The sequence below is a fragment of the Salvelinus namaycush genome, unplaced genomic scaffold, assembly GCF_016432855.1.
Source record: "Salvelinus namaycush isolate Seneca unplaced genomic scaffold, SaNama_1.0 Scaffold1836, whole genome shotgun sequence".
Classification (NCBI taxonomy): domain Eukaryota; kingdom Metazoa; phylum Chordata; class Actinopteri; order Salmoniformes; family Salmonidae; genus Salvelinus; species Salvelinus namaycush.
This window is the reverse complement of record NW_024058604.1, coordinates 12,501-38,711: the sequence shown is the minus strand read 5'-3', so window position 1 is coordinate 38,711 and position 26,211 is coordinate 12,501. Positions and strand designations below refer to the sequence as shown.

The following is a 26,211-nucleotide window of genomic DNA, read 5'->3' as shown; positions in this document are numbered from 1 at the left end:
TTGATCAACCTTGAGATGTTTTTACAACTTGGAGGCCACCTGTGATAAATTCAATTGATTGGACATGATTTGGAAAGGTACACACCTGTCTATAAAAGGTCCCACAGTTGACAGTGCATATCAGAGCAAAAACCAAGCCATGAGGTCGAAGGAATTGCCCGTAGAGCTCCGAGACAGGATTGTGTCGAGGCACAGATCTGGGGAAGGGTACAAAAAAATGTCTGCAGCATTGAATGGCCCCAAGCACACAGTGGTCTCCACCATTCTTAAATGGAAGAAGTTTAGGAAGAGTCTTGGTGGTTCCAGAGCTGAGCAATCGGGGGAGAAGGGCCTTGGTCAGGGAGGTGACCAAGAACCCGATGGTTACTCTGACAGAGCTCCAGAGTTCCTCTGTGGAGATGGTAGAACCTTCCGGAAGGACAACCATCTCTGCAGCACGCCATCAAATCAGGCCTTTATGCTAGAGTGGCCAGACGGAAGCCAATCCTCAGTAAAAGGCACATGACAGCCCGCTTGGAGTTTGCCAAAAGGCACCTAAAGACTCAGACCTTGAGAAACAAGATTCTCTGGTCTGATGAAACCAAGATTGAACTCTGAATGCTAAGCATCATGTCTGGAGGAAACCTGGCACCATCCCTACGATGAAGCATGGTGGTGGCAGCATCATGCTGTGGTGATGCTTTTCAGCGGCAGGGACTGGGAGACTAGTCAGGATCGACGGAAAGATGAACGGAGCAAAGTACAGAGAGATCCTTGATGAAAACACGCTCGGGACCTCAGACTGGGTCAAAGGTTCACCTTCCAACAGGACAACAACCCTAAGCACACAGCCAAGACAACGCAGGAGTGGCTTTGGGACAAGTCTCGGAATGTCCTTGAGTGGCCCAGCCAGAGCCCGGACTTGAACCCGATCAAACATCTCTGGAGACCTGAAAATAGCTGTGCAGCGTCCCCATCCAACCTGACAGAGCTAGAGAGAATCTGCAGAGAAGAATGGGAGACACTCTCCAAATACAGGTGTGTCCCAAGAAGACTCGAGGCTGTAATCGCTACTAAAGATGCTTCAACAAAGTACTGAGTAAAGGGTCTTAATACTTATATAAATGTGATATTTCATTTTTAATACATTTCTTTGTCATTGTGGGGTATTGTGTATAGATTGAGGGGAGAAAAACAATAATACATTTTATAAGGCTGTAACGTAACAAAATGTGGAAAAAGTCCAGGGGTATGAATGCACTAATGTTTATGAGTCTATGACATTTGATGCAGGTTGAATGTGAACAGGAGCCAAGTGTTCAAGCGTTAATTATATTTTGTCTAAAGAAACAAATCGTATAACAAAATTCCTTTTGAATGACATTTATTTAAATAGGACATTTTGTTTGTAAGAATGGTTATAATACATGAAAGCAACTGTATCTGAACTTCCCATTTCACAGAAAGTATCAGAAACAAGAGATAAAAATAGTATTTTCAGATGATTCACACTTTGGGTGAAGAGAAATCTTTGTTTCCGTCTTGTCAGCCACATCAATGCCAGACTCTTGTCTTTCTCGAGGGCTACAGTGCATTGAGAAATGTATTCCAACAAACACTGACTGAGGACAGCACTGTGACTAGTCCTGCCACTTCCCTGGGCTAGGGGTTGGTCTTGTTTTGGACCTCGTAAGCTCGTATAAAACTGGAAAGTGTTATGAAGGTAAATGGCATCATGTTGGTACAACTCAGGCTGCTTTCCAAATGACAACCTATCCCCTATAGCGCTCTACTCCCCATTGGTCTGTGGTCAAAAGTAGTGCACTATATAGGGAATAGGGTGTCATTTCCGACTAGCAACCAGTGTAAACGCCACTCTCATAGTCTAGCCTAGATGCCAAAGCTTTACAACAACAGACATCTCAAAACATCAGCGCTTCTTTATGCTCAGTCCTTATATATATATTTTTTTAAATGCAGCTGTCGGACAAGACTCGTTCCTTAAAGCCCACGAAGCAGTTTGTATAGCTCAACTGGATGGTGCTGTTGAAAGCAATACTCCTTTACAGAACACAGATTTAAAAAAAGGGGGGGGGGTTATGGGGTACGTCTTGTCAGCCAGGTCTGTCAGTTTCTACTTCTTTAGGGGCCTAGGACTAGGTCATGTTGTCATGCTGACTGACTCAAGTTTAAAACAGCACTTTCAGGGAATTACATAACGCCTCCCAGGTGACCACGGTGCCCTACCGCCTCCCAGGTGACCACGGTGCCCTACCGCCTCCCAGGTGACCACGGTGCCCTACCGCCTCCCAGGTGACCACGGTGCCCTACCGCCTCCCAGGTGACCACGGTGCCCTACCGCCTCCCAGGTGACCACGGTGCATACAAAAAAAACATGAGGAAAAGCTCAAGTCTGAAAAAAGAAATACATTTGTTTATTTTTATTTTTTTTATGAGTGAATGTCACTCAATTTGGCTCTCATGAAACAGTTGGTAGTGTGTTATCTGTAAATTACAACTTCTAAGGAGAAACAGGAGGAGGGGTGGTGATGGAAGAACAAAAACACGAGGGAGAGGGAATGAGGGGGGTTAGAACAAACAGGACATGACCTTCATCCCAAACGGCACTCCATTCCTTATATAATGCATTACTTTTGACCAGGGTCCATAGTGCACTATATAGGGAGCCACTTAGGACACAGCGGAGTCCTTTCCAAGTCATTCTCTATTAATTTCTCAAAAACCCCCTCAGGTACAATTAGTTGATAACCTCTGAAGGTTGCAAGGTCAATTCCAACTATTAATAAATCAATGTATTACCTGAACTACAATCTGGCTTGCTGTTAATTAAAATATGTTTTGTTCTTTAGTCTCATTCTCTCACCTAATGCTGTCTTTTAGGTGGATTGTTTTGTCAGAATTGCTTTTAAAAAGCTACTACCACCCTGTCAAGAGTTTTATCGCTCGTTCAAACGGTTTCTTTCCTTGTTCTCCTGGGTGAAGCTACACAGCTTCCAAACCCTCACAAAGAAGACGTTTTCTTTTAAAGCAGGAGGGAACTCGTCTTCCACACAGCAACTATATTGAATATTAAAAAAAAGAAAAAAAAAAAAAGAATAAATATTTTTCAAAAACACAACAAAAAGAGAAATAAAATAAAACGTCCACACTTGCTGTTCCATGCATATGCGTTATTTACAAAATGAAAAACATGTTTCCTTTTTCTGCACTCCCGATGGTTTTTCCTGCCAACCCACATGGTTTAGCACCTTACAATCAGCAAATCAACATTCAAAAACCCTACATGTGATCTAACCACATTTAATGAACATGGCTTGAACAAATGGACTGTGTTGAACACAAACCCATGTCCCACACAAGGGTACTTAAAAATTAAACAAATAAAATACATCTCACTGGAAAACTGAACAGAGTGGGGGGGGGGGGGGGGGGGGGGTGATGTTACAATAGTGACCAATTGAGAAGCAGGGAGTTCTTTTTTTGTCCTCACAATCCAATCTGCTACAAACAATACTGTTGTACGATTAATGTTTGAAATATTCTACCATTTATTTTTTTTTGATATAATTTATTTAAACTTTTCCATTAAACAAAACCCAAGAGAAAAAAATACGCAATATTGGGAAGATCAGCAACAATAGCTGAAAACCAGTGCTGCCCCGTGGCATTGCATCAGCGCTCTAGTCTGTCGAGGTTTTTATTAGTAAAGAGTCTATCCTTAATCTTCTATGTATTCCCAGAGGTCCTTCTCATAGCCCTCATGCACATGCTGCAGCAGCACCCGCCGCCGACTCTCACAGTATCTGGAGGACAGGAAACAGGAAACAGTGAGGAGGAGAGGAAGGCTCATTTTAAAATCAGTCTGGTCTCATTCTGACATAATGCTGTAGCGTAGCCAACTAATCCATATTCGGCTTGACAACAGAGACAAATAGAATGAAACAAGAGACCATTTCTGATTAAATTAATCGCTGATCAATGACAGCCTCATAGTAGGCATAGTTGCCATTCAAATGTCATAGTACAAAAAGACATCTGGTATAATTTCATAGATACATTGATCCATTAAATCATCTATCCTGTTGCAGACTAACCTGTACTTCCTGTCATAATAAAGACATCTATATCATGTATTGAACTCACCTGTACTTGTCCTGTACTTTCTGTTTGATGTCCTGCAGAGAGTCCTGGGAGATGTCCCGCTCCAGATATCCAGACAGAACCTCCGTAGCATTCTCCAAGTCAGCCTGATTGTTCTAAAAGAGGACCGCTTGGGTTCAGTCACAGCATATACACTGAATGTACAAAACATTAAGAACACCTGCTCTTTCTATGACAGACTGACCAGGTGAAAGATATGATCCCTTATTGATGTCACTTGTTAAATCCACTTCAAATCAGTAGATGAAGAGGAGGACAGGTTAAAGAAGGATTTTTAAGACTTGAGACATGGATTGTGTGTGTCCAATTGAGTGTGAATGAGAAAGACTCAATATTTAAGTGCCTTTAAACAGTGTATAGTAGTAGGTGCCATGCGCACCGGTTTGAGTGCCCAACGCTGCTGGGTTTCGTACACTCAGTGTATATAGTATAGTGCCACTACTTGTCCTGATAGAACTACACAAACAGGAACTTCCCCTCATGACAACAACTGTGGAAATACAGGGTACCTTTAGAGAGGAGACCTTGACTTGTAGGTGTAGAAATACATCATGGCTGTACTGTATACAACTGTAACAACAGTTACTGGAGCAACTGAAACAAGCTAAATAGAATACTCTCACTCTCTTCCTTCTCTCTCTTTCCCCCCTCCCTTCTCTACCCTCCCTCACCTCAAAGATGATGGACTGGTTGTTCTTCAGGTAGAAGGGTTTGGGTTAGGACTATAGCTGTAAAGTTACCTCAAAGATGACGGACTGGTTGTTCTTCAGGTAGAAGGGTTTGGGTTAGGACTATAGCTGTAAAGTTACCTCAAAGATGATAGACTGGTTGTTCTTCAGGTAGAAGGGTTTGGGTTAGGACTATAGCTGTAAAGTTACCTCAAAGATGATAGACTGGTTGTTCTTCAGGTAGAAGGGTTTGGGTTAGGACTATAGCTGTAAAGTTACCTCAAAGATGATAGACTGGTTGTTCTTCAGGTAGAAGGGTTTGGGTTAGGACTATAGCTGTAAAGTTACCTCAAAGATGATGGACTGGTTGTTCTTCAGGTAGAAGGGTTTGGGTTAGGACTATAGCTGTAAAGTTACCTCAAAGATGATAGACTGGTTGTTCTTCAGGTAGAAGGGTTTGGGTTAGGACTATAGCTGTAAAGTTACCTCAAAGATGATGGACTGGTTGTTCTTCAGGTAGAAGGGTTTGGGTTAGGACTATAGCTGTAAAGTTACCTCAAAGATGATGGACTGGTTGTTCTTCAGGTAGAAGGGTTTGGGTTAGGACTATAGCTGTAAAGTTACCTCAAAGATGATGGACTGGTTGTTCTTCTTGAGGTAGAAGGCGAAGACGTAGGTGAACATGAGTGTGGAGCGACACTGACACAGCACGTCCACGGCCTTCTTCAGGAACTGCACCTCGATCCAGGACATGTTGTGATGCTGCATCTCCTCCATCTTGGCCTTGACCCCGGCGTACAGCTTGTGCTCGAAGCGCAGCGACTGCATGTGGTTCATGTAACGGTTGCAGTAGAACAGGTACCTCTGCAGGGCTGCCCTGGACCGCTGGAGGAGGAGGAGGAGGAGGGAGAACGCCTGGCTCTTAAAATCAGAACAACAATCAAGCCTGGGAGAATATGTTTACCTTTATACATGCTCATCATCACTAGTATAACCACTACTAGCATAACAACCGCCGCCACCACTACTAGCATAACAACCGCCACCCCTACTAGCATAACAACCGCCGCCACCACTACTAGCATAACAACCGCCACCACTAGCATAACAACCGCCACCCCTACTACTAGCATAACAACCGCCACCCCTACTACTAGCATAACAACCGCCACCACTACTACTAGCATAACAACCGCCACCACCACTACTAGCATAACAACCGCCACCACTAGCATAACAACCGCCACCCCTACTACTAGCATAACAACCGCCACCACTACTACTAGCATAACAACCGCCACAACCACTACTAGCATAACAACCGCCACCACTAGCATAACAACCGCCACCACTACTACTAGCATAACAACCGCCACAACCACTACTAGCATAACAACCGCCACCACTAGCATAACAACCGCCACCACTACTACTAGCATAACAACCGCCGCCACCACTACTAGCATAACAACCGCCACCACTAGCATAACAACCGCCACCCCTACTACTAGCATAACAACCGCCACCACTACTACTAGCATAACAACCGCCACCACTACTACTAGCATAACAACCGCCACCACTAGCATAACAACCGCCACCCCTACTACTAGCATAACAACCGCCACCACTACTACTAGCATAACAACCGCCACAACCACTACTAGCATAACAACCGCCACCACTAGCATAACAACCGCCACCACTACTACTAGCATAACAACCGCCACAACCACTACTAGCATAACAACCGCCACAACCACTACTAGCATAACAACCGCCACCACTAGCATAACAACCGCCACCACTACTACTAGCATAACAACCGCCACCACCACTACTAGCATAACAACCGCCACCACCACTACTAGCATAACAACCGCCACCACCACTACTAGCATAACAACCGCCACCACCACTACTAGCATAACAACCGCCACCACCACTACTAGCATAACAACCGCCACCACTACTAGCATAACAACCGCCGCCACCAGCGTAACAACCGCCGCCACTACTAGCGTAACAACCGCCGCCACTACTAACGTAACAACCGCCGCCACTACTAGCGTAACAACCGCCGCCACTACTAGCGTAACAACCGCCGCCACTACTAGCGTAACAACCGCCGCCACTACTAGCGTAACAACCGCCGCCACTACTAGCGTAACAACCGCCACTACTAGCGTAACAACCGCCACCGCCAGCGTAACCGCCAGCGTAACCGCCACCGCCAGCGTAACCGCCACCGCTAGCGTAACCGCCACCGCTAGCGTAACCGCCACCGCTAGCGTAACCGCCACCGCTAGCGTAACCGCCACCGCTAGCGTAACCGCCACCGCTAGCGTAACCGCCACCGCTAGCGTAACCGCCACCGCTAGCGTAACCGCCACCGCTAGCGTAACCGCCACTGCTAGCGTAACCGCCACCGCCACTGCTAGCGTAACCGCCACTGCTAGCGTAACCGCCACCGCCACTGCTAGCGTAACCGCCACTGCTAGCGTAACCGCCACCGCCACTGCTAGCGTAACCGCCACTGCTAGCGTAACCGCCACCGCTAGCGTAACCGCCACTGCTAGCGTAACCGCCACCGCCACTGCTAGCGTAACCGCCACTGCTAGCGTAACCGCCACCGCCACTGCTAGCGTAACCGCCACTGCTAGCGTAACCGCCACCGCCACTACTAGCGTAACCGCCGCCACCACCACTACTAGCGTAACCGCCGCCACCACCACTACTAGCGTAACCGCCGCCACCACCACTACTAGCGTAACCACCACCACTACTAGCGTAACCGCCACCACCACCAGTAGCGTAACAACCACCACCACTACTAGCATAACCGCCACCACTACTAGCATAACTTCACTAGCATAACCGCCACCACTACTACTAGCATAACCGCCACCGCTAATACACAATAACTAGTACACCCACCGCTAATACACAATAACTAGTACACCCACCGCTAATACACAATAACTAGTACACCCACCGCTAATACACAATAACTAGTACACCCACCGCTAATACACAATAACGAGTACACCCACCGCTAATACACAATAATTAGTACACCCACCGCTAATACACAATAACTAGTACACAATAACTAGCACAACCGCCGCTAATACACAATAACTAGCACAACCGCCGCTAATACACAATAACTAGTACAACCACCGCTAATATACAATAACTAGTACACCCACCGCTAATACACAATAACTAGTACAACCACCGCTAATACACAATAACTAGTACAACCACCGCTAATACACAATAACTAGCACAACCGCCGCTAATACACAATAACTAGTACACCCACCGCTAATATACAATAACTAGTACACCCACCGCTAATACACAATAACTAGTACAACCACCGCTAATACACAATAACTAGTACACCCACCGCTAATACACAACTAGTACAACCACTTCTAATACACAATAACCACCCACCACTAGCAGCACACCCACCCAGCACACCCACCACTAGCAGCACAACCACCACTAGCAGTACAACCACCACTAGCAGCACACCCACCCACCACTAGCAGCACACCCACCCACCACTAGCAGCACACCCACCCACCACTAGTACACCCACCACTAGCAGCACACCCACACTAGCAGCACACCCACCCACCACTAGTACACACACCACTAGCAGCACACCCACCACTAGCAGCACACCCACCACTATCAGCACACCCACCCACCACTAGCAGCACACCCACCACTAGCAGCACACCCACCACTAGCAGCACACCCACCCACCCACCACTAGCAGCACACCCACCCACCCACCACTAGCAGCACACCCACCCACCACTAGCAGCACACCCACCCACCACTAGCAGCACACCCACCCACCACTAGCAGCACACCCACCCACCACTAACAGCACACCCACCCACCACTAGCAGCACACCCACCCACCACTAGCAGCACACCCACCCACCACTAGCAGCACACCCACCCACCACTAGCAGCACACCCACCCACCACTAGCAGCACACCCACCCACCCACCACTACCAGCACACCTACCCACCCACCACTACCAGCACACCTACCCACCCACCACTACCAGCACACCTACCCACCCACCACTACCAGCACACCTACCCACCCACCACTACCAGCACACCTACCCACCCACCACTACCAGCACACCCACCCACCCACCACTACCAGCACACCCACCCACCAGCAGTACAACCACTAGAACACGATAACTAGCACAGCCAGTTTATAACTATAACCAGTTTATAATAGCAATAAGGCCCCTCGGGGGTTGAGGTATAGTGCCAATATACCACGGCTAAGGGCTGTGTCCAGGCACTCGCGTTGCGTTATGCGTATGGACAGTCCCTAGCTGTGGTATATTAGCCATATACCACACCCACTTTGGCCTTATTGCTTAAGTACACCGTCACTAGCATAGCCACCACCACACCGTCACTAGCATAGCCACCACCACACATTGTCACTAGCATAGCCACCACCACACATTGTCACTAGCATAGCCACCACCACACATTGTCACTAGCATAGCCACCACCACACATTGTCACTAGCATAGCCACCACCACACATTGTCACTAGCATAGCCACCACCACACATTGTCACTAGCATAGCCACCACCACACATTGTCACTAGCATAGCCACCACCACACATTGTCACTAGCATAGCCACCACCACACCGTCACTAGCATAGCCACCACCACACCGTCACTAGCATAGCCACCACCACACCGTCACTAGCATAGCCACCACCACACCGTCACTAGCATAGCCCCCACCACACCGTCACTAGCATAGCCACCACCACACCGTCACTAGCATAGCCCCCACTACACCGTCACTAGCATAGCCCCCACTACACCGTCACTAGCATAGCCCCCACTACACCGTCACTAGCATAGCCCCCACTACACCGTCACTAGCATAGCCCCCACTACACCGTCACTAGCATAGCCCCCACTACACCGTCACTAGCATAGCCCCCACTACACCGTCACTAGCATAGCCCCACTACACCGTCACTAGCATAGCCCCCACTACACCGTCACTAGCATAGCCCCCACTACACCGTCACTAGCATAGCCCCCACCACACCGTCACTAGCATAGCCCCACCACACCGTCACTAGCATAGCCCCCACCACACCGTCACTAGCATAGCCCCCACCACACCGTCACTAGCATAGCCCCCACCACACCGTCACTAGCATAGCCCCCACCACACCGTCACTAGCATAGCCCCCACTAGCATAGCCACCACTACACCGTCACTAGCATAGCCCCCACCACACCGTCACTAGCATAGCCCCCACTACACCGTCATAGCCCCCACTAGCATAGCCCCCACTACACCGTCACTAGCATAGCCCCCACTACACCGTCACTAGCATAGCCCCCACTACACCGTCACTAGCATAGCCCCCACTACACCGTCACTAGCATAGCCCCCACCACACCGTCACTAGCATAGCCCCCACCACACCGTCACTAGCATAGCCCCCACCACACCGTCACTAGCATAGCCACCACCACACCGTCACTAGCATAGCCACCACCACACCGTCACTAGCATAGCCACCACCACACCGTCACTAGCATAGCCACCACCACACCGTCACTAGCATAGCCCCCACCACACCGTCACTAGCATAGCCCCCACCACACCGTCACTAGCATAGCCCCCACTACACCGTCACTAGCATAGCCCCCACTACACCGTCACTAGCATAGCCCCCACTAGCATAGCCACCACTACTCCGTCACTAGCATAGCCCCCACTACACCGTCACTAGCATAGCCCCCACTACACCGTCACTAGCATAGCCCCCACTAGCATAGCCACCACTACACCGTCACTAGCATAGCCCCCACTACACCGTCACTAGCATAGCCCCCACTACACCGCCACTAGCATAGCCCCCACTACACCGCCACTAGAATAGCCCCCACTAGCATAGCCACCACCACACCATCACTAGCATAGCCACCACCACACCGTCACTAGCATAGCCCCCACTAGCATAGCCACCACCACACCGTCACTAGCATAGCCACCACCACACCGTCACTAGCATAGCCACCACCACACCGTCACTAGCATAGCCACCACCACACCGCCACTAGCATAGCCACCACCACACCGCCACTAGCATAGCCACCACCACACCGTCACTAGCATAGCCACCACCACACCGTCACTAGCATAGCCACCACCACACCGTCACTAGCATAGCCACCACTACACCGCCACTAGCATAGCCCCCACTACACCGTCACTAGCATAGCCACCACCACACAGTCAGTAGCATAGCCACCACCACACAGTCACTAGCATAGCCACCACCACACAGTCACTAGCATAGCCACCACCACACCGTCACTAGCATAGCCCCCACTACACCGTCACTAGCATAGCCCCCACTACACCGTCACTAGCATAGCCACCACTACACCGTCACTAGCATAGCCACCACTACACCGTCACTAGCATAGCCACCACTACACCGTCACTAGCATAGCCCCCACTACACCGCCACTAGCATAGCCCCCACTACACCGTCACTAGCATAGCCCCCACCACACCGCCACTAGCATAGCCCCCACTACACCGCCACTAGCATAGCCCCCACTACACCGTCACTAGCATAGCCCCCACCACACCGCCACTAGCATAGCCCCCACTACACCGTCACTAGCATAGCCACCACTACACCGTCACTAGCATAGCCACCACTACACCGTCACTAGCATAGCCACCACTACACCGTCACTAGCATAGCCCCCACTACACCGCCACTAGCATAGCCCCCACTACACCGCCACTAGCATAGCCCCCACTACACCGTCACTAGCATAGCCACCACTAGCATAGCCACCACCACACCGTCACTAGCATAGCCACCACTACACCGTCACTAGCATAGCCACCACTACACCGTCACTAGCATAGCCATCACGTAACTGTTGTGGGAATGAGGAAATATGTCTATCATTATACATGATGGTCAACAAAGACCAGGACTGTGTTGTGATTCTAGTCTACAGTGAGGAACACTAAAGACACCATGACTCACTGTTACCTCTTGGGCGTCCCTCGCTGCCTTGGCATCATCCTCATTGTAGCGGTTGCAGTTGTACCTACAATAAAACACAGAGCTAGTAATTAGTGAGAGGAGAAATAAAATCTAAAAACATTTTAGTCCAATATGGTTGTAGCTTCCTTCCTTATTACAGCAACAACAAAGACCGACAGCAACCGGAGGGATGCCAGTTCAAAGAAAATCTGTCCGGAAGTGAGCTATTAACAGGAGAGCAACAAATCCTAGATGCCTTCACCTGCCGTTGAGGCCTTGATCAAGGCACCTAACCCCCCCCCCCCCCCCCCACCTCAACAACAACTGCTCCACGGGTGCCCAAGTAAGGCAGCCCCCCCCCCACTCCAACCTGTATGTGTCTTTCGGAGGTGTTGGGATAAAGCGGAAGGACAATAAAGGAATCTAAAAAGGGATACTTCTGAATGTTGGCAGTGAGGTCATTTATCAACTTCCCCAGAGGCAGATGAACTCGCCGATAGAGGTAGTTTCACGAGCCAATGCTAACTAGCATTAGCACAATGACTGCAAGTCTATGGGTATCTACTAGCATGCTAGTAGATACTTCCAGTAAAATAGTACTAGTCAGTAGGAGGTAGATCCACCCACCAGGCAGAGCCGTGTGGTTCCCAGGGCCCCAGGCAGACCCAGCAGAACTCTGCCTTGCAGCTCTGGTTCCGACACACCATGTGGTTGCAGCCGCCGTCCTTCTCAATGGTCACGTGGCATTTGGGGCACTCCTGAGGGATAGATGGCCAAGCAGAGAGGGGCTCAGTAACAGTCCATCATTCACACAGCAGCAGCAGCACTATAGAGCAACATATAAGAGCCAGTTTCCCTGACACAGATTAAGTTTAGAATATCCACTGAGAATTATTTTTAGTCCAGGAATAGGGCTGTAATCTGTGTCTGTGGGGAAACCAGTCCTAAAAAACTTAGAGATACTCAAAACACAAATCTACCTGGTTTCGTGGAGGGACTAGCAAGTGATATAGCTAGTTTCTGGACCTCCATAAAAACAGACCATGATTGTGTTTAGAGGTAAGCCTGTTTAAATACCCTTGTATTGGCTGCGATCCAGTTGGACGTCTCGCTGTCATCGTCACACTTCTTGATCCATTTCCTCAACCACTGAAAGGTTCAACACGGGAAAAAGATATTCAATACAACAAGTTCAAAGTCAACAATCTTTGTTTGATAATGTAACTATATTACAGGAAGTATAACTATGTTAATCTCAGGGGACCTCTATCCCCAAGTACACTTTACCATTAACCATAAATGTGTAGACTAGGGCCCAGTCTAGAACCAACCCATTGTCACTAGTGGAGATCTGAAAGGATAAGCAATATGGTGACAATTCTACCTATCCTGTCAGGGGACAAGGTGAAGCCACCACCACCTATCCCGTCAGGGGACAAGGTGAAGCCACCACCACCTATCCTGTCAGGGGACAAGGTGAAGCAGCCACCACCTATCAAGGTGAAGCCACCACCACCTATCCTGTCAGGGGACAAGGTGAAGCAGCCACCACCGATCCCGTCAGGGGACAAGGTGAAGCAGCCACCACCGATCCCGTCAGGGGACAAGGTGAAGCAGCCACCACCGATCCCGTCAGGGGACAAGGTGAAGCAGCCACCACCGATCCCGTCAGGGGACAAGGTGAAGCCACCACCACCTATCCTGTCAGGGGACAAGGTGAAGCAGCCACCACCTATCAAGGTGAAGCCACCACCACCTATCCTGTCAGGGGACAAGGTGAAGCAGCCACCACCTATCAAGGTGAAGCCACCACCACCTATCCTGTCAGGGGACAAGGTGAAGCAGCCACCACCTATCCTGTCAGGGGACAAGGTGAAGCTACCACCACCTATCACGGTTGAAGCAGCCACCACCTATCCCGTTAGGGGACAAGGTGAAGCAGCCACCACCTATCCCGTCAGGGGACAAGGTGAAGCAGCCACCACCTATCCCGTCAGGGGACAAGGTGAAGCAGCCACCACCTATCCCGTCAAGGGACAAGGTGAAGCAGCCACCACCTATCCCATCAGGGGACAAGGTGAAGCAGCCACCGCCTATCCCGTCAGGGGACAAGGTGAAGCTGCCACCACCTATCCCGTCAGGGGACAAGGTGAAGCAGCCACCACCGATCCCGTCAGGGGACAAGGTGAAGCAGCCACCACCTATCCCGTCAGGGGACAAGGTGAAGCCACCACCACCTATCCTGTCAGGGGACAAGGTGAAGCAGCCACCACCTATCAAGGTGAAGCCACCACCACCTATCCTGTCAGGGGACAAGGTGAAGCAGCCACCACCTATCAAGGTGAAGCCACCACCACCTATCCTGTCAGGGGACAAGGTGAAGCAGCCACCACCTATCCTGTCAGGGGACAAGGTGAAGCTACCACCACCTATCACGGTTGAAGCAGGCACCACCTATCCCGTCAGGGGACAAGGTGAAGCAGCCACCACCTATCCCGTCAGGGGACAAGGTGAAGCTGCCACCACCTATCCCGTCAGGGGACAAGGTGAAGCAGCCACCACCTATCCCGTCAAGGGACAAGGTGAAGCAGCCACCACCTATCCCGTCAGGGGACAAGGTGAAGCAGCCACCGCCTATCCCGTCAGGGGACAAGGTGAAGCAGCCACCGCCCATCCCGTCAGGGGACAAGGTGAAGCTACCACCACCACCACCTATCCCGTCAGGGGACAAGGTGAAGCTACCACCACCACCACCTATCCCGTCAGGGGACAAGGTGAAGCTACCACCACCACCACCTATCCCGTCAGGGGACAAGGTGAAGCTACCACCACCACCACCTATCCCGTCAGGGGACAAGGTGAAGCTACCACCACCTATCCCGTCAGGGGACAAGGTGAAGCTACCACCACCACCACCTATCCCGTCAGGGGACAAGGTGAAGCTACCACCACCTATCCCGTCAGGGGACAAGGTGAAGCAGCCACCACCTATCCCGTCAGGGGACAAGGTGAAGCAGCCACCACCTATCCCGTCAGGGGACAAGGTGAAGCAGCCACCACCTATCCCGTCAGGGGACAAGGTGAAGCAGCCACCACCTATCCCGTTAGGGGACAAGGTGAAGCAGCCACCACCTATCCCGTCAGGGGACAAGGTGAAGCAGCCACCACCTATCCCGTCAGGGGACAAGGTGAAGCAGCCACCACCTATCCCGTCAGGGGACAAGGTGAAGCAGCCACCGCCTATCCTGTCAGGGGACAAGGTGAAGCAGCCACCACCTATCCTGTCAGGGGACAAGGTGAAGCTACCACCACCACCACCTATCCCGTCAGGGGACAAGGTGAAGCTACCACCACCACCACCTATCCCGTCAGGGGACAAGGTGAAGCTACCACCACCACCACCTATCCCGTCAGGGGACAAGGTGAAGCTACCACCACCTATCCCGTCAGGGGACAAGGTGAAGCTACCACCACCACCACCTATCCCGTCAGGGGACAAGGTGAAGCTACCACCACCACCACCTATCCCGTCAGGGGACAAGGTGAAGCTACCACCACCTATCCCGTCAGGGGACAAGGTGAAGCAGCCACCACCTATCCCGTCAGGGGACAAGGTGAAGCAGCCACCACCTATCCCGTCAGGGGACAAGGTGAAGCAGCCACCACCTATCCCGTCAGGGGACAAGGTGAAGCAGCCACCACCTATCCCGTCAGGGGACAAGGTGAAGCAGCCACCACCTATCCCGTCAGGGGACAAGGTGAAGCAGCCACCACCTATCCCGTCAGGGGACAAGGTGAAGCAGCCACCACCTATCCCGTCAGGGGACAAGGTGAAGCAGCCACCACCTATCCTGTCAGGGGACAAGGTGAAGCAGCCACCACCTATCCCGTCAGGGGACAAGGTGAAGCAGCCACCACCACCTATCCCGTCAGGGGACAAGGTGAAGCAGCCACCACCACCTATCCCGTCAGGGGACAAGGTGAAGCAGCCACCACCACCTATCCCGTCAGGGGACAAGGTGAAGCAGCCACCACCACCTATCCCGTCAGGGGACAAGGTGAAGCAGCCACCACCACCTATCCCGTCAGGGGACAAGGTGAAGCAGCCACCACCTATCCCGTCAGGGGCAAGGTGAAGCAGCCACCACCTATCCCGTCAGGGGCAAGGTGAAGCAGCCACCACCTATCCCGTTAGGGGACAAGGTGAAGCAGCCACCACCTATCCCGTCAGGTGAAGCAGCCACCACCTATCCTGTCAGATCTACAGTACATGAAATGTATATGGGGTAAGGGTTAGAGTTTTTTTGTGGACTGGGTCTGACCACTATTACATTACCACTGACAGGGAGGGTTGAATTTAGACTCAGTTGTGACATACCTTACACTTGACGGGATCATGCCAGTTCTCACCACAATTGAAGCTGCAATGATTGGATAGAAATAAAGATCCACATGTAACCAAAAAAAAATCTATGCTTTTTTTAGGATTCCATTTGTGTGACAACTGCAAGAGATATCACCATGCGTTTTGAGAGATGTTGGTTACAATCCTTTTACAGTGTGTTAATAAATCAAGACTTCTCTGTGTGAGTATTAGTGGTAGATGGTCCTTTTTACATGCCAGAGAACGTGTATGATGTACAAAACAAAACCAATAAGCAGGGAATGTAAGTCCTAGTATGGCTGTCTCTTACCAGAACTGCCGGCCACATGTGCATCTCACAGGCTTAGCATCTGGGTACTGGACTTTGACTACATGATGGCAGTCTGGCGCCGGGCACCATTTTAACAGTCGATTGCACTGAGGACGAGAGGACAGGAGCATAAGAAGAGGGGATACAAGCAGAAGGAATACATGCCAATCCTCTTCTCCCAAACAAGCAAGATTATCTAACATCTGAAGAACAGATTAAATATTCTCACAGTGGGTCTTTCATGGATAATTACTACATTGTATTTTAGAGTACAGGTTATAAAACACAGTTGCTGTATATATATATATATATATATATATAATCAATAAAGAACATGACACATCTTACCTCTACAAAACTATTGGTAATCAAGTGTTGGTACTTCAACTTCACCTTGGACTCTGTGATCAGTCTCCTACAGGAAAATCATTTGGTTTATAGAAATGCTAATTAAATATAGTGGATTTGAACAAATACAAAAAAAATGTGATTTATAAACTCATCTGCTAGTCTACATCTCCAACTCTCACAGAACAAGCAGCGTGTAGAGCAAGCGTGTATGTAATGCTGAAACGTAATAATAATAAATTAAAGGCTTTACTGTCACAGAGCGGATAGATGCAGTGAAATGTGTTGTTTTACAGGGTCAGACATAGTAGTAAGGAGCCCCTGGAGCAAATCAGGGTTACGTGTCTTGCTCAAGGGCACAGACAGATTGTTCATCTTGACGGCGCGGGTATTCGAACGAGCAACCTTTCAGTTACTGTCCTAATGCGCTAACCGCTAGTCTACCTGCTGTGGAATGTAAAGCGACAGTGACGTAACACTTACATGACTGTGTTGTCGTCCACCAATATATCACAGCTGTGAGCAGGGCAGGAAATTGTCTTTTTTTTTTTTTAAGAAAGAGAAAGGAAACATGGTGAGATTTTTCACATCTCAACAAAAGCCCAATGAGTCAGAGTAAGAGTTTACAGTCCATGGTAACGATACATACATACATACCTGCTGTGTGTATGAATGTATGTATGAATAAGCCAAAGGTCATTATTTTAACGTTTTGTCTGTGCTATTGCATTGCTTTCTTCTTGACTACTTCCTGCTGACCTCTTGCCAGGCCCCGCCCACCAAGGGTTTCTTACCGTAAGGGTCTTTGCCTGGTTAAACAAAAAGGTGTTTTTGTGATGCTCACCTGTCCCATCCCCTCCTCGATGATTTTGGTAGTCAAGTAGTCCCCCCAACACTGCATGCAGAACTTGTGTCCACACTCCAGGCCAGTGAAGTACTGTTGGAGATGAAGATTTAGTCAAAGAGGCTAAGGGCTATGGGTTAGTGGGTAAGAGGCTAGGGGGTAATGGTTATAGGCTAGGGGGTAAGGGTTAGAGGCTTAGGGGTATGGGTTAGAGGCTAGGGGGTATGGGTTAGTGGGTTAGAGGCTAGGGGGTATGGGTTAGAGGCTAAGGGGTATGGGTTAGAGGCTAAGGGGTATGGGTTAGAGGCTAAGGGGTATGGGTTAGAGGGTTAGAGGCTAACGGGTATGGGTTAGAGGCTAACGGGTATGGGTTAGAGGCTAGGGGGTATGGGTTAGAGGCTAGGGGGTAAGGGTTCGTGGGTAAGAGGCTAGGGGGTACGGGTTAGAGGCTAACGGGTATGGGTTAGAGGCTAGGGGGTATGGGTTAGAGGCTAGGGGGTAAGGGTTCGTGGGTAAGAGGCTAGGGGGTACGGGTTAGAGGCTAAGGGGTATGGGTTAGAGGCTAAGGGGTATGGGTTAGAGGCTAGGGGGTAAGGGTTCGTGGGTAAGAGGCTAGGGGGTACGGGTTAGAGGCTAGGAGGTATGGGTTAGAGGCTAGGAGGTATGGGTTAGAGGCTAAGGGGTAAGGGTTAGAGGCTAAGGGGTAAGGGTTAGAGGCTAAGGGGTAAGGGTTAGAGGCTAAGGGGTAAGGGTTAGAGGCTAAGGGTTAGAGGCTAGGGGGTATGGGTTAGAGGCTAGGGGGTATGGGTTAGAGGCTAGGGGGTATGGGTTAGAGGCTAGGGGGTATGGGTTAGAGGCTAGGGGGTATGGGTTAGAGGCTAGGGGGTGTCTCCTTTCATAATACTGACTGACTGAGTTTGGGTAGTTCAGCTAGAAGATCTGAAATCTGGGGAAATCTATACAGTTACATATCACAATATTATATCGATACTTTGACTATATAGATATATTTTTTTTGCTAGGTAGTGTTAGCTCGAGCTAATCGGCTGTACCTGCACCAAATCTCAGGTATTTTTCATCCTATAGCTAGTTTATTTTTAAAATAGTGAGCCAACACGTTTTCAGCACTTTATTTCTATGACTGATCAAAACTAGTTTTCTCCTGGGCTCTTCCCTCTGTAGCAGACATATAGTGTGTAATGTGTTAATATGAAATAGCAGTATTGAATCGCAATACATATCGTATCAGTATGGTGATATTGTATCGTGATATTGTATCGTGATACATATCGTATCAGTATGGTGATATTGTATCGTGATACATATCGTATCAGTATGGTGATATTGTATCGTGATACATATCGTATCAGTATGGTGATATTGTATCATGATACATATCGTATCAGTATGGTGATATTGTATCATAATACATATCGTATCGGTGATATTGTATCGTAATACATATCGTATCAGTATCGTGATACATATCGTATCGGTGATATTGTAGCGTGATACATATCGTATCGGTGATATTGTATCGTAATACATATCGTATCGGTGATATTGTATCGTAATACATATCGTATCGGTGATATTGTATCGTAATACATATCGTATCGGTGATATTGTATCGTGATACATATCGTATCAGTATGGTGATATTGTACCGTGATACATATCGTATCGGCATGGTGATATTGTATCGTGATACATATCGTATCGGTATGGTGATATTGTACCGTGATACATATCGTATCGGTATGGTGATATTGTACCGTGATACATATCGTATCGGTATGGTGATATTGTACCGTGATACATATCGTATCGGTATGGTGATATTGTATCGTGATACATATCGTATCGGCATGGTGATATTGTATCGTGATACATATCGTATCAGTATGGTGATATTGTATCGTGATACATATCGTATCAGTATGGTGATATTGTATCGTGATACATATCGTATCAGTATGGTGATATTGTATCATAATACATATCGTATCGGTGATATTGTATCGTAATACATATCGTATCAGTATGGTGATATTGTATCGTGATACATATCGTATCAGTATGGTGATATTGTATCGTGATACATATCGTATCAGTATGGCGATATTGTATCGTAATACATATCGTATCAGTATGGTGATATTGTATGGTGATACATATCGTATCAGTATGGTGATATTGTATCGTGATACATATCGTATCAGTATGGTGATATTGTATCGTGATACATATCGTATCAGTATGGTGATATTGTATCGTAATACATACCGTATCAGTATGGTGATATTGTATTGTGATACATACCGTATCAGTATGGTGATATTGTATTGTGATACATACCGTATCAGTATGGTGATATTGTATTGTGATACATACCGTATCAGTATGGTGATATTGTATTGTGATACATACCGTATCAGTATGGTGATATTGTATCGTGATACATATCGTATCAGTATGGTGATATTGTATTGTGATACATACCGTATCAGTATGGTGATATTGTATTGTGATACATACCGTATCAGTATGGTGATATTGTATTGTGATACATACCGTATCAGTATGGTGATATTGTATCGTGATACATACCGTATCAGTATGGTGATATTGTATCGTGATACATATCGTATCAGTATGGTGATACATATCGTATCAGTATGGTGATATTGTATCGTGAGGTCCCTGGCAATTCCAGCCCTATCATGTCCTAATCTTTTCACATCTACACTAGTGCCTAGTAGCTAGAGGTAGGGGCTAGGAGTTAAGTGTTTCCCTTCATGTCTAGGGGTTGTGTCTTTCCCTTCAGAGTAGGCTACTGACCGAGTTTGGGTAGTTCAGGTAGGAGATCTGACTTGGCATGTCCTGATCCTTTCAGATGTACACTACGGCCTAGTGGATAGGGAGTTGTGCATCTCTCCCTTCAGAGTAGGGCACTGACTGAGTTCGGGTAGTTCAGAGCTACACTACTAGAGTCTGAGGGTAGACGATAGGGTGCAGGGTAGGAAATAGGGTGCAGGGTAGGAAATAGGGTTCAGAATAGGGTTCTGACCGAGTTCGGGTAGTTCAGAGCTACACTACCAGAGTCTGAGGGTAGACGATAGGGTGCAGGGTAGCGGCTAGGGTTCAGGGTAAGGGACAGGGTTCAGGGTAAGGGACAGGGTTCAGGGTAAGGGACAGGGTTCAGGGTAAGGGACAGGGTTCAGGGTAAGGGTTCAGGGTAAGGGACAGGGTTCAGGGTAAGGGACAGGGTAAGGTACTGACCGTGTTTGGGTAGTTCAGGTAGCAGATCTGACAGGGAAGATCCTGAGCAGAGGACCTCGTGTTCATCAGCCGTGTCCTCGACTTCTTACTGGGGTTGATGACATGGCATTCCGAGAACAATTTGTCAAGGTTCCCATCAAAATATCTAGTGAGAGAAGACATGTCATCAGTGTATTATTCACTAGAATAGGGTCTTCAGGTCATGCTATAACAAATGGTTACATAGAAAGGCAATAAGTCATAGCCAAACTAGAGCACCAAGACAAAGGCGAAACCTGTGCCAGATCTCGGGACTTTTAACTATTGGACATAGCGCAAATTGAGCATTAAAAAGGGTCTGCAGTGAAATTGGTAAACAGACAATTGATTTGATCAATTCAATTTCCTTGTGTAATGCTGTCTATTCATATTTAATACCAGACCATGGACATTCAACAGACCACCTAACTAACACAATGATGGCACTAATAGAGCCAAGAAGATGACACTGTTTTACAATGAGTTTTACAACAAATCATACAAGAGCCAATGTCACGACTAACCTTTCCATCAGTTTCTCTTTGTCCCAATTGAAGTGACTAAGAAGTATTCTTGTTATCGTTGCAGGGTTCTAGAGAAGAGTAGCAAAAATTAGGAGGCAAAATACACATTTATATTGCCTCCGGAAGCTTCATAGCTTTTAAAAGACAGCCACTTAACTAGCTAGCTATTTAGCATTGGATTAGAATACACTAAACGGTAACTAGCAGTACGGTCATGTCAGTTACACGACAAATACGTTCTAGGCTATTATTGTTCAAAATGTGTCTAATAATAGGATTCATAAAAATCTGCAATTCATTGCAGACAAACTCACTGGCTGACAGAAGTGGGAATCAAGGTTCGGCCATGTTGTTTCAGGCGCACAGGCCTCAAAATCAGACACAGTGGAAAGTAAGATAGCTAGCTAGCTAGGTGGCTAGCTATAATCCAGGTGACACTATGGACATAGGGGGCTGATAGGATTTCACGCAAGCTAGATAGCTCAGTAACGTTAGCTACTTCGCCATTTTGGTGCCATAAAAGAAGACACATACGTTGATGACAGTGTTGTAATAGCTACGTTGTAGCTAACAGGGGAATGACAAAGATGACTAGCCAAACTAGCTAGGTTTTCTGGCTGGGTTTAACAGTTATTTTTACTAAATCTTACTGTAGCTAGTTGGGTCAGCATCTTGGCAGAACTGACAACTCACTTATCTCGCTGAGCCAGGCGCACTAGTCTTTCAAGAGACATAACGTTACGTTATTGGTTCGTTAGCTAACGTTAGTTGACTAAACTAAAGTTGGCAGCTTCCCTAGACAGATAACGTTAATTTAGCTAGCTGGTTAACTACAGTAGTAGTTTGTTGAAATTGAAGTCTGAGTAACTTAGTTACAGTACCTGAACTAAGGTAACGTTACTAACGTTAGTTTGTAACTAGCTAGGTAACGTTAGCTAGCAAACAAGCTAACATGCGTTGAGACTTACCGTTACCTACGATTGTTTGTTGTGGGCAGTAAACTAAGTTGGTAACTAATTAGCTGTTTACGTTTTACAATTTGCGGCCTACCGAGACCCAACATCCTCGGCCTTTCCTTCACCTCACCTGGATGACATCATTGACCTCCCTGATACACTCGATCATATGCTGAAGGATCTGTTCAGCAGTCAGAACCTCGAACCGATAGTCCTCCTCGTCTTGACCGGGCCCTAGGCCACTGCCCCCGGTCTCCCCACATTCATCTCGCTCTCCACCGGCCACAACAGGATCATCCAACTCCACTTCCAGGGTGTCGTCTTCGGGATCCTCCTCAGCGCTGTCTTCGCTGCATTCCTCTTCCTCCTCGTCGAATTCATAATTGTACCCTTCGTCTGAGTCCATTACTCGGTTAACTTGATATTGTGACAAGGTATGACACCAAACGCTAGATACGAGGATGTGTACAGGCCGCAACGAAACAAGAGACGAAATATTTCGAAAGAGAAAAAAATATTTCCGGAGAGAGAGAGTAGCTAGCTACAACAACATGAGCGCAGCTGCCGCTGGACCAACAAAGAGATGCGGCGTCATACGGACCGACGCGTTACGTCACGTCAAATAAGGACGAGCAGGATATGTACGAACACTTCAAGCTCATCAAGATCACTGTTATTTATTTGTTGAAGACAGCATGGAATGTTTTAACAAATTATTATACTTTATCATAAAAATATAAGGCTGCCATTCACCGTTGTGTATTCCCCGTTGTGTTTTTCTCTTTCTGAATTTGACCTTCTTTAAATGAGCCTAATCCTTCATGATAAATAATTCAACAAACATTGGTTATTTATATTCCTGTGTAGGACATTGTGTACTATGGACACAAGAATCCTATGGCCACATTACGCCAAAAAATACATTATTGGCATACCCATTACAACCAATGAATACATTGTCGTTTTAATACATTATTTTAGTTTTGTATCATATTGTAATGTTGTAGCCATTATATCATATGTAAGTGCATGAGAAAACATTATATAGGGCCTGTTTATAATTACAACTGGTGAGTCTTGCAAACAGAGTGAGCGTGTATGTAGACACTTTACCACTAGATGACAGCACAGAGTTAAATTTAAAACTTTTGACCTGCGTTGGATTTATTTTAGTGTGACTGGCAGCAATCCGCCCCATAGCCTATGGCTGAGGGCGTAGTGTTGCGGTAATGTTATAGAACACAAGTAGGCTAATCTAATTTAGCAAGTATTCATTTTGAAAGTATATTGCAATAATCGTATATGTAGTCTTCAAATTATTTAAACTCCTTTACTGTTTAGCAAAATGTGGAATGACTAGGCATATTTAATTCACATACATCACCTTTGAGTATATCTGTTTTCAAAAACTTTTACACATCCTCACAGGCCTCTGTGAATTGAGGCATATTGTGTGTTTCAGGTTTTGTGGTCACCGTTTTTTATGATTCTATCTTATTGAAAAGCCTACACATACCACAATAAAAGGACGAAATAATTACTAGACAAAAGAGTCTTTGAGCCAACACATTATATGTTGAGGAATGGTAGTTGAAAGCAGAATGGAGTGGCCTTATATGTTGAGGAATGGTAGATGAAAGCAGAATGGAGTGGCCTTATATGTTGAGGAATGGTAGATGAAAGCAGAATGGAGTGGCCTTATATGTTGAGGAATGGTAGATGAAAGCAGAATGGAGTGGCCTTATATGTTGAGGAATGGTAGATGAAAGCAGAATGGAGTGGCCTTATATGTTGAGGAATGGTAGATGAAAGCAGAATGGAGTGGCCTTATATGTTGAGGAATGGTAGATGAAAGCAGAATGGAGTGGCCTTATATGTTGAGGAATGGTAGATGAAAGCAGAATGGAGTGGCCTTATATGTTGAGGAATGGTAGATGAAAGCAGAATGGAGTGGCCTGGGTCTCTTGTACTCCACATTTGTTTTCGGAGCCGTGTGACTGATAGCTGCTTGATTTCGTATTCATTGTTTGTAGTATTATTTTCCCAATGCTGGTTGCAATCCCTCAACTACAATTGTAAACTGAATCTTTCCACTGTATAAATCATCTGCTGTTACAAAAATAGCCTTTGCTGTGATGGCACACTATCTGGAGCAGGTGCTCTTTTGTTTGGTGCGAATACAGTTTGTTTTCATGCTGTCGAAAAAGAAAACCCAAAGCAATAATCATTGCATTATCTCCCATTGTAACAGTCAACAGTAGTTAACCCGAGGGTCTTAGAGATTTAGAGACTTTATGGAACAGATGTCCATGGTGTGATCTTTATGGATAGTGCTGCTAAATATCTGTTGCAACCTGTTGAGGCAACCAAACAGAAGCGATTGCAACATTCTGATAGATTTTTTAACTAATTGGTCCTTTGACTAATCAGATTATTTATTTTGCCCATAATTGGGCAAAATATCAGAATTGGGCTGCCTGTGTAAACACAGCCCAAGTAGACGAATTCTGTATTCTCTTATTAAAGAGAGTGGACATTTCTCTTACAATGCCCGTCAGCTGAGGGAAAAAATATGATATTTTGTCATTTTGCAGATTACAATAAAATCTAGTTTGGTAAAGCAACCCGATTGGGTAACAAAAAAAATGGATAGCGAATGTGTATGTAGATTTCCAGTTGGGTGTAGGAGGATGAGCTCATAGCAATGGTACAGTACAGGGAAATACCTTTTACCTTGTCTCTGTGCTCTTGTGATTACATGAGACAGGAGCAGGTTTAATGTGATACACCTTTAATGTGCCTCACAGCAATCCCCTGATCTGAGCCAGACCAGACAGAGCCTGATCAGATCCTGTTAAAGCATGAACTGAACTTTCCTCCTAACACAACAACACATCACTAACCGCTCAGTCTCAGTCTCAACACAAGCACTTCATTTGGAAAAAAAAAGGGATTGTAACAAAAATATTATACGGCTATTTTTTTGGGGGGGGATAAACACAGTGTATCCCCTGCTAGGATGCCAGCCCCCCAAGGTGAACACATGCAAACACACACATCCCTCTGTGCACCGGCAGAGATACTCTATCTGTGAGATCCAGGGGGGTGGCAGTGAGGGGGACATACAAGTGCCACGTTACACTGGTCCTTTGAGCCGGGAGGACTGGGGGACAATGGTGCTGTTAACACTGCTGACTGGGACCTTTAGGCCTTCTGAAACTTTAATGTGATTTGGTGAGCGACCTACCGCTCGCCGAGGTCAGAGATGAACCCGGGCCCCGGCAACATCCCGGGGTTGCCGTGTGTCGTTGCCGCTGTAACCAGACACCGGCCCGGCGATGGGGGCAGAGGGGGAATCGGGTGCCGGCTCGTCTTTGTCCCCTGTGGCATGGATAATGACCCGTCTGTCCTCACCGGGGGCATAGAGAGATGGGACTCAGTGTCTCAGGTAAAAAGAGCACAGGTTACCAATCTGATTTATACAAGGCAGGACAGTGACCTGATCTCAGGCAGAGGAGACTGTTTTTGAATCATTTATACTCTGTGTTTTTCCTTCCTGTGGGTTTTGCCTCAGCTCGGCACCATACAGAACTCTAGCCTATTCCTATC

At 47.4% G+C, this 26,211-nt stretch overlaps 1 protein-coding gene across 5 annotated transcripts; it reads right to left on the bottom strand.

Moving 5' to 3' along the window:
- Window positions 1-1,350: 1,350 nt before the first annotated feature.
- Window positions 1,351-23,197, bottom strand: LOC120037727 (E3 ubiquitin-protein ligase arih1). Of its 5 annotated transcripts, none has more exons than XM_038983711.1 (14): window positions 22,733-23,196; window positions 21,647-21,714; window positions 21,105-21,249; window positions 17,823-17,915; window positions 17,462-17,517; window positions 16,979-17,045; window positions 16,631-16,737; window positions 16,315-16,357; window positions 13,014-13,085; window positions 12,564-12,694; window positions 11,937-12,000; window positions 5,454-5,714; window positions 4,144-4,256; window positions 1,351-3,803 (listed from the first exon to the last, which is right to left on the bottom strand). In XM_038983711.1, the coding sequence occupies exons 1-14, from the start codon at window positions 23,006-23,008 to the stop codon at window positions 3,719-3,721; spliced, it is 1,581 nt and encodes a 526-aa protein (XP_038839639.1). In that variant the 5' UTR covers window positions 23,009-23,196; the 3' UTR covers window positions 1,351-3,718. The 5 variants fall into 5 exon arrangements, 4 of the variants coding, with proteins under 4 accessions (XP_038839639.1, XP_038839638.1, XP_038839641.1 ...); XM_038983710.1 differs by having other exon boundaries at window positions 5,454-5,750; window positions 11,943-12,000; XM_038983713.1 differs by having other exon boundaries at window positions 11,943-12,000; window positions 22,733-23,195.
- Between the last annotated feature and the right edge of the window lie 3,014 nt (window positions 23,198-26,211).

Excerpts from the sequence above, each read along its gene's own strand:
- LOC120037727 (XM_038983710.1), bottom strand. The coding sequence starts at position 23,008 with ATGGACTCAGACGAAGGGTACAATTATGAATTCGACGAGGAGGAAGAG. Across the intron at positions 16,738-16,978 it reads TTACCAATAGTTTTGTAGAG|TGCAATCGACTGTTAAAATG; the intron begins GTAAGATGTGTC and ends TCTCGTCCTCAG. Across the intron at positions 12,695-13,013 it reads GGATCGCAGCCAATACAAGG|GAGTGCCCCAAATGCCACGT; the intron begins GTATTTAAACAG and ends TCTATCCCTCAG.